At 48.4% G+C, this 14,535-nt stretch overlaps 1 protein-coding gene across 2 annotated transcripts; it reads right to left on the bottom strand.

The window, feature by feature from the left end:
- Positions 1-4,293: 4,293 nt before the first annotated feature.
- Positions 4,294-14,169, bottom strand: TIPRL (TOR signaling pathway regulator). 2 transcript variants are annotated; one of them, XM_038758174.1, is made up of 7 exons: positions 13,981-14,169; positions 10,390-10,569; positions 8,998-9,097; positions 8,480-8,611; positions 7,329-7,424; positions 5,728-5,790; positions 4,294-5,342 (listed from the first exon to the last, which is right to left on the bottom strand). In XM_038758174.1, the coding sequence occupies exons 1-7, from the start codon at positions 14,082-14,084 to the stop codon at positions 5,193-5,195; spliced, it is 825 nt and encodes a 274-aa protein (XP_038614102.1). In that variant the 5' UTR covers positions 14,085-14,169; the 3' UTR covers positions 4,294-5,192. The 2 variants fall into 2 exon arrangements, with proteins under 2 accessions (XP_038614102.1, XP_038614103.1); XM_038758175.1 differs by lacking the exon at positions 7,329-7,424.
- Positions 14,170-14,535: the final 366 nt, after the last annotated feature.

The raw sequence follows: 14,535 nt of genomic DNA, 5'->3' as shown, positions 1-14,535 counted from the left end.
TACCACAAAAAAAGTTCATCAGGTAGACAACAGATACCACAAAAAAAGCTCATCAGGTAGACAACAGATACTACAAAAAAAAGCTCATCAGGTAGACAACAGATACCACAAAAAAGCTTATCGGGTAGACAACAGATACCACAAAAAAAGCTCATCGGGTAGACAACAGATACCACAAAAAAAGCTCATCGGGTAGACAACAGATACAACAAAAAAAAGCTCATCAGGTAGACAACAGATACCACAAAAAAAGCTCAACAGGTAGACAACAGATACCACAAAAAAAGTTCATCAGGTAGACAACAGATACCACCAAAAAAGCTCATCAGGTAGACAACAGATACTACAAAAAAAAGCTCATCAGGTAGACAACAGATACCACAAAAAAGCTTATCGGGTAGACAACAGATACCACAAAAAAAGCTCATCGGGTAGACAACAGATACCACAAAAAAAGCTCATCGGGTAGACAACAGATACAACAAAAAAAGCTCATCAGGTAGACAACAGATACCACAAAAAAAGCTCAACAGGTAGACAACAGATACCACAAAAAAAGTTCATCAGGTAGACAACAGATACCACCAAAAAAGCTCATCAGGTAGACAACAGATACAACAAAAAAAGTTCATCAGGTAGACAACAGATACAACAAAAAAAGCTCTTCAGGTAGACAACAGATACTACATAAAAAGCTCATCAGGTAGACAACCGATACCACAAAAAAAGCTCATCAGGTAGACAACAGATACCACAAAAAAAGCTCATCAGGTATACAACAGATACCACAAAAAAAGTTCATCAGGTAGACAACAGATACCACAAAAAAAGCTCATCAGGTAGACAACAGATACCACAAAAAAAGCTCATTAGGTAGACAACAGATACCACAAAAAAAAAGCTCATCAGGTAGACAACAGATACCACAAAAAAAGGTCATCCGGTAGACAACAGATACCACAAAAAAAGTTCATCGGGTAGACAACAGATACCACAAAAAAAGGTCATCCGGTAGACAACAGATACCACAAAAAAAGTTCATCAGGTAGACAACAGATACCACAAAAAAAGGTCATCAGGTGGACACAGACCCTGTCCCACATGAGGCTCACAGTCAAGAGAGAGGACACGTATTGAATCCTCATTTTATAGATGAGGGAATTAAGACAGAGACTTGGTTTGCCCAAGGTCCCACAGCAGGCAAGCGACAGCGTCGGAATGAGAACCCGGGTCCTCTGATTCCAGGCCCTGGACTCTTTCCACCGGGCCTCGCTGCTTCTCTACAAAAGTGCCAGGGTGCAAACTCCTCAGTGTGTGGTTGGCACCCATTTCGGGGGGGAAATTAGTGGGGGACAAAACCAATAAAGTTGGATATCATGGCACACAATCATCACACTAGTCCTTCAAGCAGCTTTGTTTATCACACTTGGAGGCGTCTCTCAAAAAGTCACTCCCATTTATTTTATTTTGTCAGTATGTTTGGTTTTGTTCTGTCTCCCCCTTTTAGACTGTGAGCCCACTGTTGGGTAGGGACTGTCTCTATATGTTGCCAATTTGTACTTCCCAAGCGCTTAGTACGGTGCTCTGCACATAGTAAGCGCTCAATAGATACAATTGATGATGATGATTTATGGTTGCTGTCTCACCCAAAACAAGCACCATTTTCAAACTGAAAGACAATCTGCTCTGACTCGGAAAGGACATATTGCCATTTCGTCTTTCCGTGCTTGTCCCTGTTCTCCTCTTCCCCTCAGGGGACAGGGTCTGATGCTCATCTGAATAGTCTTTCTCAGGGCTTACCACAATGTCCCGCACACAGGGGCCCAGTAAATACCATTACTACTAAATTCTTGTGCATAACTCAAGATGGAGGTCAACCCTCACAACCTTTGTCTTTCCTCTTTAGAAATAATCTTTAGCTTTCAAAAAGGTTACCACCTACCCTGCAGTTGGAGGGGGAGACAAGAATAATAATTGTGGTATTTGCTAAGTGCTTACTATGTTCCAAGCACTGTACTAAAGTCCTGGGGTAGATGGATGATAATCAGGTCTCACAGTCTAAGTAGGAGGGAAAACACGCATCGGATCCCCACTTTGTGAGGAATCTGAGGTGCAGAGAAGTTGTGTGACTTGCCCAAGGTCACACAGGAGGTATGTGGCAGAGGTGGGGTGAGAACCCAAATAATAATGACATTTATTAAGCGCTTACTATGTGCAAAGCACTGTTCTAAGCACTGGGGAGGTTACAAGTTGATCAGGTTGTCCCACTGGGGGCTCTCAGTCTTAATCCCCATTTTACAGATGAGGTAACTGAGGCAGAGAGAAGTGACTTGCCCAAAGTCACACAGCTGACAATTGGCAGAGCCAGGATTTGAACCCATGACCTCTGACTCCAAAGCCCGGGCTCTTTCCATGGAGCCACGCTGCTTCTCTGATCTTCCCGGATCTTCTGACTCCTGGGTAAGTGCTCTTTCCACTAGGCCACACTGCTTCCCCGAGAACAGCGGGTGAATGTGAATCCATCTGGCGAGGAAGACCTGTATAGTGAAAGTGTATCCAAGGAAGACCACAACTGAATTGTAAAGTGTCTTGGCGGGGCTGATTTATGCCAACGGTTCTTCATGGTAGTAAAAACAAAAGCCGACAATCCACTCAGCTTTCCAGAGAGCCTCCAACCAGGAAGCAATGGCTGCCTGAAATATCTGCAGGCACGTTTAGTTCTGAGAGTCCTCGGTTTCACCTGAATTTAACAGAATATTTAATCTACTTCACCATTATCATGGTTATAATCTCTAGACCGTAGGCTCCTTGTGGGCAAGGAACATATCTACCAACCCTGCTACGTTGTACTCTCCCAAGCGCTTAGTTCAGTGCTCTGTGCACAGTAAGAGCTCAATCAATACGATTGTGAAAGAAGCAGCACATCCCAACCTCCTCTGGCAGTGGGCTATCACACCGACAAGGAACGTCTTTGGGTGCGCACAGTGAGGTCAGGACCGTGAAACCTGTCATCAACATTTTCCATCACACACACGCACCCCTTAAGTGAAACACCCCACCAGTGGCTTAAGAAGGGCAGTCGGCTTCCCCCTCCCCCGGCTCCTAAACATCTACACAAACACAAGCGCTTCTACCGAGAAACGAAACAAATCCACCAAAACGCGGGCCGGTCATTCTTTGTTGTGTTTATTTTTTCCATGGGAAGTTTTCACTTACAAAAAAGACATTCGGAACAAATAAATAGAAAATGTGATCATTCACTTTCCTTAGTGATGGACAAAGACGGGTTTCCCAAATCAAGTCAGAGGACTGCTGAGCGCATCTCCCCCCCACCCCGTGATTGACTCTTTCTCTGCCGTTTTTAATCGGGCAGTTTGTGCTAGGGAAGTGTAGGGTGCAGCTGAGGTGAGACCTGTATGGTGACATACAACCAGCGAGTCCTGACAAAGAAGAGTCTTGCTTTTTGGATGTCGTAGCTGATTATTCCCCGTGGGAGTCTGTTCCATTCAAAACCGTGATGGGTCCTCCTTCAAACGGCTTCACGTAAACCCCACCCCTGATCTTTTGAGAGGAAATTTCCACCTCTGTAACACATATGTGATGTAAGGTAAACATGCAGCGCATTCTCGGGAACGCTCGGACCGCCTTGGGAGTGGGGCGGCAGTGTGGAAAAGCAGTCCTTGGGGATTTTGTCACTGAACTTGGCTGGAACGCCGGCTCGAACGGTACACTTTGTTTGCAACAATCTACTGAGCCTTGACTGTGAATCCAGGATGCCATTTTAAATTTTCCTTTGCTTCCCTGCAAACAAGCCATTTCTGCCAAGATGAGAACCAGCAATGTCTCCCAATTAATCCTTTCTCTGCCCAAGAATGACCAGCTGAATTCAGAGCTGGGTTAAAGGGATCATAAGAGGATCCAATTTTCAGTAGAAGAGAGGGCTGAAAAACAGCCCTATAGAACAGACATTTTTTCGCTTAAAAATTAAGTAACCAAAAATAAACGTTTCAACAAATACAACAGTTGCTGCTCTCTTTGGAGAACACGCAGAATGGGATAAACGTGTATAAAATGCCAAAAAGAAACTATTTTCATAGCTTTTTCACTCATTCTATTTACTATTTGTGGTTTTTGTGCCCCCCCCCCCCCCCCCCCCCCCGCCCCAACCGCAAAACTATCCAGCTCGATTTTATTTCCTGGATCTCATCTGTTAATTCCATTTCACTGCCCCGCCTGCCGTGCAGAACTAGGACCTGAGTGTTTCAGATACAAAAAAACTAGTTTAAAAAAAACCCACAAATAAACACCTTTTATTTTTCCCCTCTGCAGGCAAAAAGATCTTACTTTAGAGTTGACAAAACTGAGGTGTCCTTTTAAACATTAACAGTGTCATTCCAACTTTTAAATACTGATGCTAACTTCAGTTTCATTCTGCTTTTTAATTCAGAAAGATGCTCCCATGGAAAATGGCAACACAAGATCGGCGGGTCGGCTCCCTAAAACTGTTGAAGGGGACGGGGAGGATGATTTAACAGTGGACTGGAGATTCAAAATAAAAAAACTCCCTCCGCCTCTCACCACAGATCCAGGGATGTGCTCGCTTGAAACCCCTCCTCCGTCTGAACCCGATTTTTCTGTTCCATTTCTGCCGGCTTTACCTCAAAACCTCGTGAAAGGATCGGCTTAAAGAGAGGAGCGACTGGAAAGGTTTTTGTTCCGGGAGGCGATCCAAGAGGGCGGATTAACGAACTGCTGGAGTGGCGGGTCTTCGCAGTGGCTCCCTTGCCGTTCACGATCCGGGAACGTTACAGAGGTTTGCAAAGAGAAACCGCGATCGGGGAGACCGCATTCGTGGGGGGTGGGACTTCTCAACGGACACGGGTCCCTCCCGTCACGACTGACTGCCAGCCGCCGAGATTCGACTTGGCGGCACTGGCTGCTCCTGGTCCGCCCAACCCATCTCCCTCAACGTGGCCTCGGGGATGGACGGGACGAAACGGCAGCCGGGTGGAACCGGTGGCGAGGTCTGCGGCTTTTTCTTTCCCTGGAGATCGCCGCGAACCTGACCGTGGGCAAGGGTGCCTGGTTCTTTCCAGGAGAGAAACCGTTGTGGGGAGCGGGGTTGAAAACCCTAAGGATGGGGGTGGGGAAGGTGGCAGGTTCGGCTGCGAGGTCACCAGGGAAGGCGTTTTTTACTTGGACACGGGGTTCAGACCGGCTGGCTTCTCTGTCGGCGGAGCCTCGATCCTCTCGGGGAATTCCAGCTTTTCGCACATCGCCTCCCTGATGGGCAGATACTGGGATATCTCGTTGGGCTCCGTGAAGAGGGACGGGGGGACGTGCTGGAGAGACAGAGCGCAGAAACCGGGTTCGCATCCCATTTGGGTTTTGATGTATGCCCCAGCTATGCTTACCTCCCAGTTTCTTGCAGGCAATGAGTTTCGGAAACCAAGAACCCACCTTGTACAAACACCCCCAGTGGAACCACAATCCCCTACAACGGACAGCTTTTTAGCTTAAAAATAAAGTAACCTAATTTCATCACTTCAACGAACGCAACGGTGGCCACCCTCCTTAGAGGGCAAGACTGGGACAAAAGTGCATAAAATGCCACTTTTTCAGTCATTCGTTTTCTTGACTACTTATCGCTTCTGGATTTCACCACAAAACCTCCCACTAGGGCAAACACTGTCACCAGAAATGGGTAAAATATATTTAACTGAATACCATTAGGTTGCCGATTTTGCTCTCTCTCGAGGTGTACTCTCGTAACATGAAGGACTTGTCAGCCTGTTGGAAAAGAGAGGACAACATGCTTTAGTGTCCTGGCTTGCAAAATATTTTTTTTTAAATGGTATTTGTTAAGCAATTACTATGTGACAGGCACTGTACTAAACCCTAGGGTAGATACAATCTAATCAGATTGGACACAGTCCATGCCCTGTATGGGGTTCCGTCTTAATCCCCATTTTGCAGATGAGGGAACTGAGGCCCAGAGAAGTGTCTTTCCCAAGGTCTCCCAGCAGAGAAGTGGCAGAGCTGGGATTGGAACCCAGGTCCTTCTGACGTCCATGCCTGGGCTCTATCCTCTAGGCCACGCTGCTTATCTGCTGAAACATGCCATCACAACTGCATACACTTGGGAACCCTAGTGAGAGTATCAGGTGATTGCTCAGATCTGAGATTTGTCTCATATTTATTGCTTTCATACAGAATTAGAGGACATTGATTCCATTAGACTCCAATAGAGAGGGCCCCATTCTCCCCCTGGTATTTCAGGTATTTGCCAAACGCCACTCAGAAGATGCCTGAGCACGGGGTCTGGAAGGGATTTTGTCGGGGACGGGCAAGTGTCCAGACGGGGCACAAAGGAGGATTAATGTTCTACGTGTCTGAGATGCCAGCAACTTAGAGCAGCCTCACTTGGAAACAAAACCATTTTCACATCGCTTGGAAAACTCCCTCCTCCCCAGTTCTACAGCTGGGGGAAGAAGAACAGCAGCTCTCAGATTCCTCTCCTTTCACCGTTCATTCACTCAATCGAATTTATTGAGCATTTTCTGTGTGCAGAGCCCTGTACTATGCATTCCTTCCCTCTCAGAACCCTACACAGGTGCCCAAAACAGGTTGAGGGGGCAAAGGGAATCCAAACTTAGTTTTTTGGGTGTTTTTTTTTAATTGTGAAGCACTTACTATGTGCCAGGCACTGTTCTAAGTGCTGGGGTAGAAACTAATCGGGTTGGACACAGTCCCTGTCCCACACGGGGCTCACGGTCTTAATCCCCATTTTGCAGATGAGGGAACTGAGGCCTTGAGAAGTGAAGTGACTTGCCCGAGGTCACACAGCAGACAAGTGGCAGAGCCTGGATGAGACCCTAAGTCCTCAGCCTCCCAAGCCAATACTCATTTCACTAGGCCTCACCCTTCTCGGGATCTTTTCCTGAATTCGCCTTCGACCACGAACCCCTCCTTGCCCTTCCGCCGGGTAAAAACGTTTAACGCGGCTCAACTTCGCCACGCAGAAAACTGATCAATCAATCAATACTCCACCGGCAGCCATGCCGTCGGCTGACTCTGGCAATCACGACCGCAAAGACCATTCCATTTTGAAGTCCAGGACGACAGTCGTACTTTACCTCTGTCTCAGTCAACTGTATTTACAGAGCCCTTACTTTGTGCAGAGTACTGTACTAACTGCTTGGGAGAGTACAATATAACAGACACATTCCCTGCCCACAACGAGCTTATAGTCTAGAGTCAGGGAGCCAGCAGGTAAAGCAGAATCCCCCTCCCCACTTGCTAGTCCACCCGCCCAATGAGAATGGTACCTCATGGTAAAGCCTGGTATCATTCATCCTTATGAGCACACCATCCACCCTCAGGAAAAATCTTAACAACAAGAAGAAGCTGGAGGGCATGACTCTCTGCAGAAGGAAAAGAGAGAAAAAAAAAGGCCTCTTGGTTTTATTGGTTTTTTTTGACAGAAGATCCTCCCGCTTTGCGTCACATTCATTCATTCATCCCATCGTATTTATAGAGCGCTTACTATGTACAAAGCACCGTTGGCTCTTCTGAGGCATGAAGATGTACCACAAGAACTGTCTTGAATTTTTGTAAGCTGGATGAGGTCAGTTTTACAAGAGTCTAAAACCTTATTCTCCCCCCTCTGGTGGGACCTGCTCTAAGAAATCTCGAATGAGAAAGCTAACAGTTGATTCCTTTAGCGTAATCTTTCAATTTGGGGATGTCGACAGACCGCTTCTTAGTAAAGGAATTTTTTGCCCCTCCTACTAAGAAATTTTTATGAGACTAAAACTATGACAAGATGTACATTTTTCACCTCGAAATGACAGGACAGGCAATAATTCCGCTTACTTTTCCTTGGTAGACATCAACTTTGCTTAGCTTCCAAAATCATATTTAGATGGGACAATTTCTCTCTCCACCTCTTAGGATTGTGAGCCCGGTGTGGGATGGGGTGCTGTGTCTGACCTGATTATCCTCAAATCAGTCAGTCAACTGCATTTACTAAGCATTTACTGTTACATAGCACTGTACTAGGCTCTTGGGAGAGTACAATACAACTGACAAATTCCCTTCCCACGAGTTTATGGCCCAGTGGGTTTAACGTAGGGCGTGGCCGGTGGTGAGCACTGAATAAACACCATTATCATCACCAGCGCCATTGTGAATTAATTGGATTTAACACTGCAATTTGGTAGTGCTGCCTGGGCTTTTGGCTTCACTTAGATGACAACCAGGTCTGGAATAGGTTAGCTGAAACTTGGAACAGACTTGGAACGAGAAAACTGTCCTGTTTCCAATCTCAGAGGTCAAGGACGGGGGCAGACTGTCACACGGTGATGAGACTTCCACCATTACAATTACATCTGGGAAACCCGCCCTATTAAATCCTTGGCCTTGGGGAGGTCGGGATGAAGGAAATCAGCGTTAAAAGGAAGGAGCGAAGCGCACTCACAATTTTCACACTCAAGCTTGACACGCCGTGGTCGTGAAGTTCATCCTCAAAGAGCAGGACTTCCTCAAAGAACCGGATCTGTTCCCTGGCTTTCAATTTCTCCGTGTCTATGTGGTCGGTGGTAGGCACAACCTGGAAGCCAAAACATCACATCAATTATTAATTTGAATAATAGTAGTAAGTGCAATATTAGTTAAGCGCTACGTGCCAGGCATTGTACTGAGCGCTGAAGCGGAATCAAGATCATCAGGTCCCACGTGGGGCTCACAGTTTAAGTAGGAGGGAGAACAGATGAGGGAACTGAGGCACGGAGGAGTCAAGTGACTTGCCCAAGGTCACACAGCAGGTAAAGGGTGGAGATGGAAATAAGAACCCAGGTCTTCTGGCTTCCGCGCTTAGCACGGCGCCTGGCACGTAATAAGCGCTTAAAAACGAGTCCACTGCTTCCACTTTAGAGTTGCTTATGTGGGAAGGGAACGGAGCGAGAGGAAACACGGCAAGTTGGAAGCGAGATTTACCTTCAACTTCACGGTCTCTCCCAGTAACGTTCCTTTGTAGTCTGTTGTATAGGTCCAGTCGTACGGCTTCACCACCTCCTTAGAGTGTTCGCCCTCGGCCCTTCGAAGAACGAGAAAAGGAACCAGATGTGTCGAATTACCACAGGGCAACCCAGAGCAGTGAGTGGTAGCCATCCACATTTTTATGCCCGTTGCCCCTGGTACGGTGCAAACTGTCTGGGGGAAGGAGTTGTCTCGAGCTTTTGTTTTACTTCCCAAGTGCTTAGTTCAGAGCACCCGATGGGGGCTCAAAAATCAATTGGTCAATGGTATATAGCGAGCAGCAGAACCTCATGGGGAGAGCCCATGCCTGGGAGTCAGAGGACCTGGGTTCTAATCCAGGCTCCGCCACTTGTCTGCCGTGTGACCTTGAAAAAGTCGTTCTCGACTCTGTGCCTCAGTTTCCTCATCTGTAAAATGGAGATTAAGGCAGCGAGCCCCATGTGAGGCAGGGACTGTGTCCGACCCCACAATCTAGTCCAATGGCTGGCATGTAGTAAGTGCTTAACAAATACCAAAATTATTATTACTTACTCTGGGTAGAGCATTGTATTGAGTACTTGGGAGAGTCCAATAGATTTAACGGGCACGATCCTTAACCTCAAGGAATTTAGAGTCTGAGGGCAGGGCATGGTACTGAGCACTGGGGAGAGTCCTACAGAGTTAGCAGGCATGATCCCTGCCCTGAGGGAGCTGTCTATAAATGCCATCACCACCAAGAGTAAAAATGACATCACACATGTTAGTTATGCATCCTAGATGGCCACTCTTCGCCTCTGGGCACGACCTCCCTCAGCTCCTAATTGCAGGACTCCACTAAGAGGAGGTGAGCACCAAGTGGGACGGAGCCTCTGTGAGCAACACCGAGTTCCAAATGCAAATCACAAGAAGAGAGCATCTAATTTGAATGAGTCCCAAAAAGAGACGGGAAAAACCAAAAGCAGCCTTTGAGGGCTCTCAAAACCAAACCTCGGCTTCCCCCAGCCCTTTGCCGAACCCCGTTCCGAGACCGTAAGCTCCTTGTGGACAGGGATCGTGTCTCCCAGCTCTCCTGCAGAGTGCTTTCTCAAGCGCTCAGTCCAGTGGTCTGCGCCCAGTAAGCGCTCAATGCACTGATGGATAAAGAATGGTGCAGACTGTCAAGCCCATGAAGTCCCCACTGAAAAGGCCGGCCAGTCCACTCGCTGGGTACCATATTCAATGCCGTTTCCATGACTGCACTAGTCGCAAAGCGTTTATTGAGCACCCACTGGGTGGAATGCTCTCTACCGAGTGCCAGGGAGGTTCCAGATCGAGAAGTGTCACTTTCCCCAGCCCACGGGGTGCTTTCCCTCCAACGACCGCATCTCTCACCTGCTCTCTTGCCATTCTTCGGCACAGGCCACTTTCAGCATTCCTTGGTAATTGTTAACACATCTCAGAGCGTCGGTGGCATTGAACTCAATCCCAAAGCCAGAACCGTGCTGGATTCGTAGGACATTGTCTCCAAACATCATTTCGGGGAGGGAAGGCATATGCAGTTCATCAGCTAGCCTGCCCGAGGACAGAAGTTACAAAAGGTGAATTCCTTGAAACTGAGGAGTTCCCTCTATTTTTCCCTCAGTTTAACAGGACCCATGAGTACCATGTTTTTTATGGTATTTGTTAAGCGCCAACTATGTGAGAGGCTCTGTTCTAAGCACTGGGGTAGATGCAAGATAATCAGGTTGGAAACAGCCCCTGTCCCACATGGGGCTCACGGTCTTAATCCCCATTTTCCAGAGGGGGAAATTTTAATTTTCCAGATTAAATCACTTTGCTGGGCCTCAGTTTCCTCATCTAGAAAATGGGAATGGAACAACTGCTGCTTCTCCCTGCTTAGACTGTGAGCCCCTTATGGGGCAGAGCCTGGGTCTGATCTGACTGTTTCTGCCATAGGACTTGGTCCACGGCTGGGCGCCCAGCAAATACCACCGTTCTTGGGGGACGCGGCTGCCCGGGGACCAAGCTCAGCTCGGACGTTGCAATGAGAAGTAGGAGTTCCAAGTAACGGGTTCTAATCCTGGCTCTACCACTAGAGCTGCACGGCCTTGGGCAAATCGCATCACTAAAGAGAAGCAGCATGGCATAGTGGAGAAAGCCCAGGCCTGGGAATCAGATAGCCTTGGGTACTGATCTCCGCTCTGCCACGTCTGCTGTGTGACCTTGGGCAAATCACTTCACTTCTCTGCACCTCAGTTCCCTCATCTGTAAAATGGGGATTGAGACTGAAGCTGTGGGGACAGGGACTGTGTCCAACCCAATTTGCTGGTATCCACCCCAGCGCTTCATTCATTCATTCAATCGTATTTATTGAGCGCTTACTGTGTGCAGGGCACTGTACTAAGAGCTTGGGAAGTACAAGTTGGCAACATATAGAGACGGTCCCTACCCCACAGCGGGCTCACAGCCTAGGAGGGGGAGACAGACAACAAAACAAAACATATTAACAAAATAAAATAAATAGAATATGTACAAGTAAAATAAATAGAGTAATAAATATGTGCAAACATATATACATATATACAGGTGCTGTGGGGAGGGGAAGGAGGCAAGGCCGGGGGGATGGGGAGGGGGAGGAGGGGGAGAAGAAGGAGGGAGCTCAGTGTGGGAAGGCCTCCTGGAGGAGGTGAGCTCTCAGTAGGGCCTTGAAGGGAGGAAGAGAGCTAGCTTGGCGGATGTGCGGAGGGAGGGCATTCCGGGCCAGGGGAGGACGTGGGCCGGGGGTCGACGGCGGGAGTGCCTGGCATATAGTAAGTGTTTAATACCATAATTATTATAGTTATCACTACTCTCTGGGCCTCAGTTTCCTCATCTGGAAAATGGGGATTAAGACTGTGAGCCCCCCGTGGGACAACCTGATCACGTTGTAACCTCCCCAGCGCTTAGAACAGTGCTTTGCACATACTAAGCGCTTAATAAATGCCATCATCATTATTATTATTATTATTATTGGGTAGGGACTGTCTCTATATGTTGCCAACTTGTACTTCCCAAGCACTTAGTACAGTGCTCTGCACACAGTAAGCGCTCAATACGATTGAATGAATGAATTTTACTCTCTGTCTCCCTCTTCTAGACTGTGAACCCGCTGCTGGGTAGGGACCGTCTCTATATGTTGCCAACTTGTACTTCCCAACCACTTAGTAGAGTGCTCTGCACACAGTAAGCGCTCAATAAATACAATTGAATTAATTTTGTTGTCTGTCTCCCCCTTCTAGCCTGTGAACCCGCTGTTGGGTAGGGACCGTCTCTAGATGTTGCCAACTTGGACTTCCCAAGCGCTTAGTACAGTGCTCTGCAAACAGTAGGCACTCAATAAATACGATTGAATGAATGAAGGAATTTTACTGTCTGTCTCCCCCTTCTAGACTGTGAACCCGCTGTTGGGTAGGGACCGTCTCTAGACGTTGCCAACTTGGACTTCCCAAGCGCTTAGTACAGTGCTCTGCACACAGTAAGCGCTCAATAAATACGATTGAATGAATGAAGGAATTTTGTTGTCTGTCTCACCCTTCTAGACTGTGAACCCGCTGTTGGGTAGGGACCGTCTCTAGACGTTGCCAACTTGGACTTCCCAAGCACTCAGTACAGTGCTCTGCACACAGTAAGCGCTCAATAAATACGACTGACTGAATGAATGAATTTTACTGTCTGTCTCCCCCTTCTAGCCTGTGAACCCGCTGTTGGGTAGGGACCGTCCTTAGATGTTGCCAACTTGGACTTCCCAAGCGCTTAGTACACTGCTCTGCACACAGTAAGCGCTCAATAAATACAATTGAATGAATGAATTTTACTGTCTCCCCCTTCTAGACTGTGAACCCACTGTTGGGTAGGGACCATCTCTAGATGGTGCCAACTTGGACTTCCCAAGCGCTTAGTACAGTGCTCTGCACACAGTAAGCGCTCAATACCATTGAATGAATGAATTTTGTTGTCTGTCTCCCCATTCTAGCCTGTGAACCCGCTGTTGGGTAGGGACCGTCTCTATATGTTGCCAACTTGTACTTCCCAAGTGCTTAGTACAGTGCTCTGCACACAGTAAGCGCTCAATAAATACGATTGAATGAATGAATTTTACTGTCTGTCTCCCCCTTCTAGCCTGTGAACCCGCTGTTGGGTAGGGACCGTCCCTAGATGTTGCCAACTTGGACTTCCCAAGCGCTTAGTAATAATAATAATAATAATGATGATGGCATGTGTTAAGCGCTTACTATGTGCGAAGCATCATCATCATCATCAATCGTATTTATTGAGCGCTTACTATGTGCAGAGCAGTGGACTAAGCGCTTGGGAAGTACAAATTGGCAACATCTAGAGACGGTCCCTACCCAACAGTGGGCTCACAGTCTAAAAGGGGGAGACAGAGAACAAAACCAAACATACTAACAAAATAAAATAAATAGAATAGATACGTACAAATAAAATAGAGTAATAAACATGTACAAACATATATACAGGTTCTAAGCGCTGGGGGGGCTACAAGGTGATCAGGTTGTCCCACGTGGGGCTCACAGTCTTAATCCCCATTTTCCAGATGAGGGAACTGAGGCTCAGAGAAGTGAAGTGAGTTGCCCAAGGTCACACAGCAGACGTGTGGCGGGGCCGGGATTCGAACCCACGACCTCGGACTCCAAAGCCCGGGCTCTTTCCATTGAGCCACGCGGCTTCTCTTCTCTCTTAGTCCGGCGCTCTGCACACAGTAAGCGCTCCATAAATACGAATGAATGAATGAATGGACGGATGGATGAATGAATGAATCCGCCCCCCTCGTCGCCTGGGCGGCGCGATGAGGTGGGCTGAGGCGGCGCGCGCGCATGCGCGTCGCCCCCCCCCCCGCGCTGCGCCGCTGGACGCGCATGCGCGGGCCCCCCACCACCACCCCCACCACCCCTCCCACCCCCCGGCCCGGGGACCCTCCCTCACTTCTCCACATCGGCCGACTTCATGATGTGCGTCTTGGCCGCCGTCAGCTTCCAGGGCCCGAAGGAGAAGTCCTGGTGGCTGCTCTGGAACCCGTGGATCATCATGTCGGGGCCGGGCCAGACCGGACCGAACCGGTCCGAACCGGTCCCCAAGCCGGACGGCGGCGGCGGCGGCAGCGGCGGCTGCCGGCCCAACGTCCTCCGCCGCCGGCCCTGGCCCCGCCCCCCCGCCGCCGGCTCATCCAATCCCCTCCCTCCTTCCGCTTCCGACACCGGTGACGTCACCGGTGACGTCGCCGCCGCCGAGGCGGGGGCGCGCGTGCGCACTGCCGCGTGTGACGTCAGCGGGCGGCCCCCTGAGGCGAGAGACCAGCTGGGTCGTCGATTGGCTGGAATAATAAAAATAATAATGATAATAAAGGCATTTATTAAGCGCTTACTATGTACAAATCACTGTTCTAAGCGCTGGGGACGTTACAAAGTGATCAGGTTGTCCCACGGGGGGCTCACAGTCTTCATCCCCATTTTACAGATGAGGTCACTGAGGCACAGAATA

This window comes from Tachyglossus aculeatus, chromosome 16, assembly GCF_015852505.1.
Source record: "Tachyglossus aculeatus isolate mTacAcu1 chromosome 16, mTacAcu1.pri, whole genome shotgun sequence".
In the NCBI taxonomy this organism is placed as follows: domain Eukaryota; kingdom Metazoa; phylum Chordata; class Mammalia; order Monotremata; family Tachyglossidae; genus Tachyglossus; species Tachyglossus aculeatus.
Note: the sequence above shows the minus strand (reverse complement) of the source record. Positions and strands in the feature narration are given on the sequence as shown.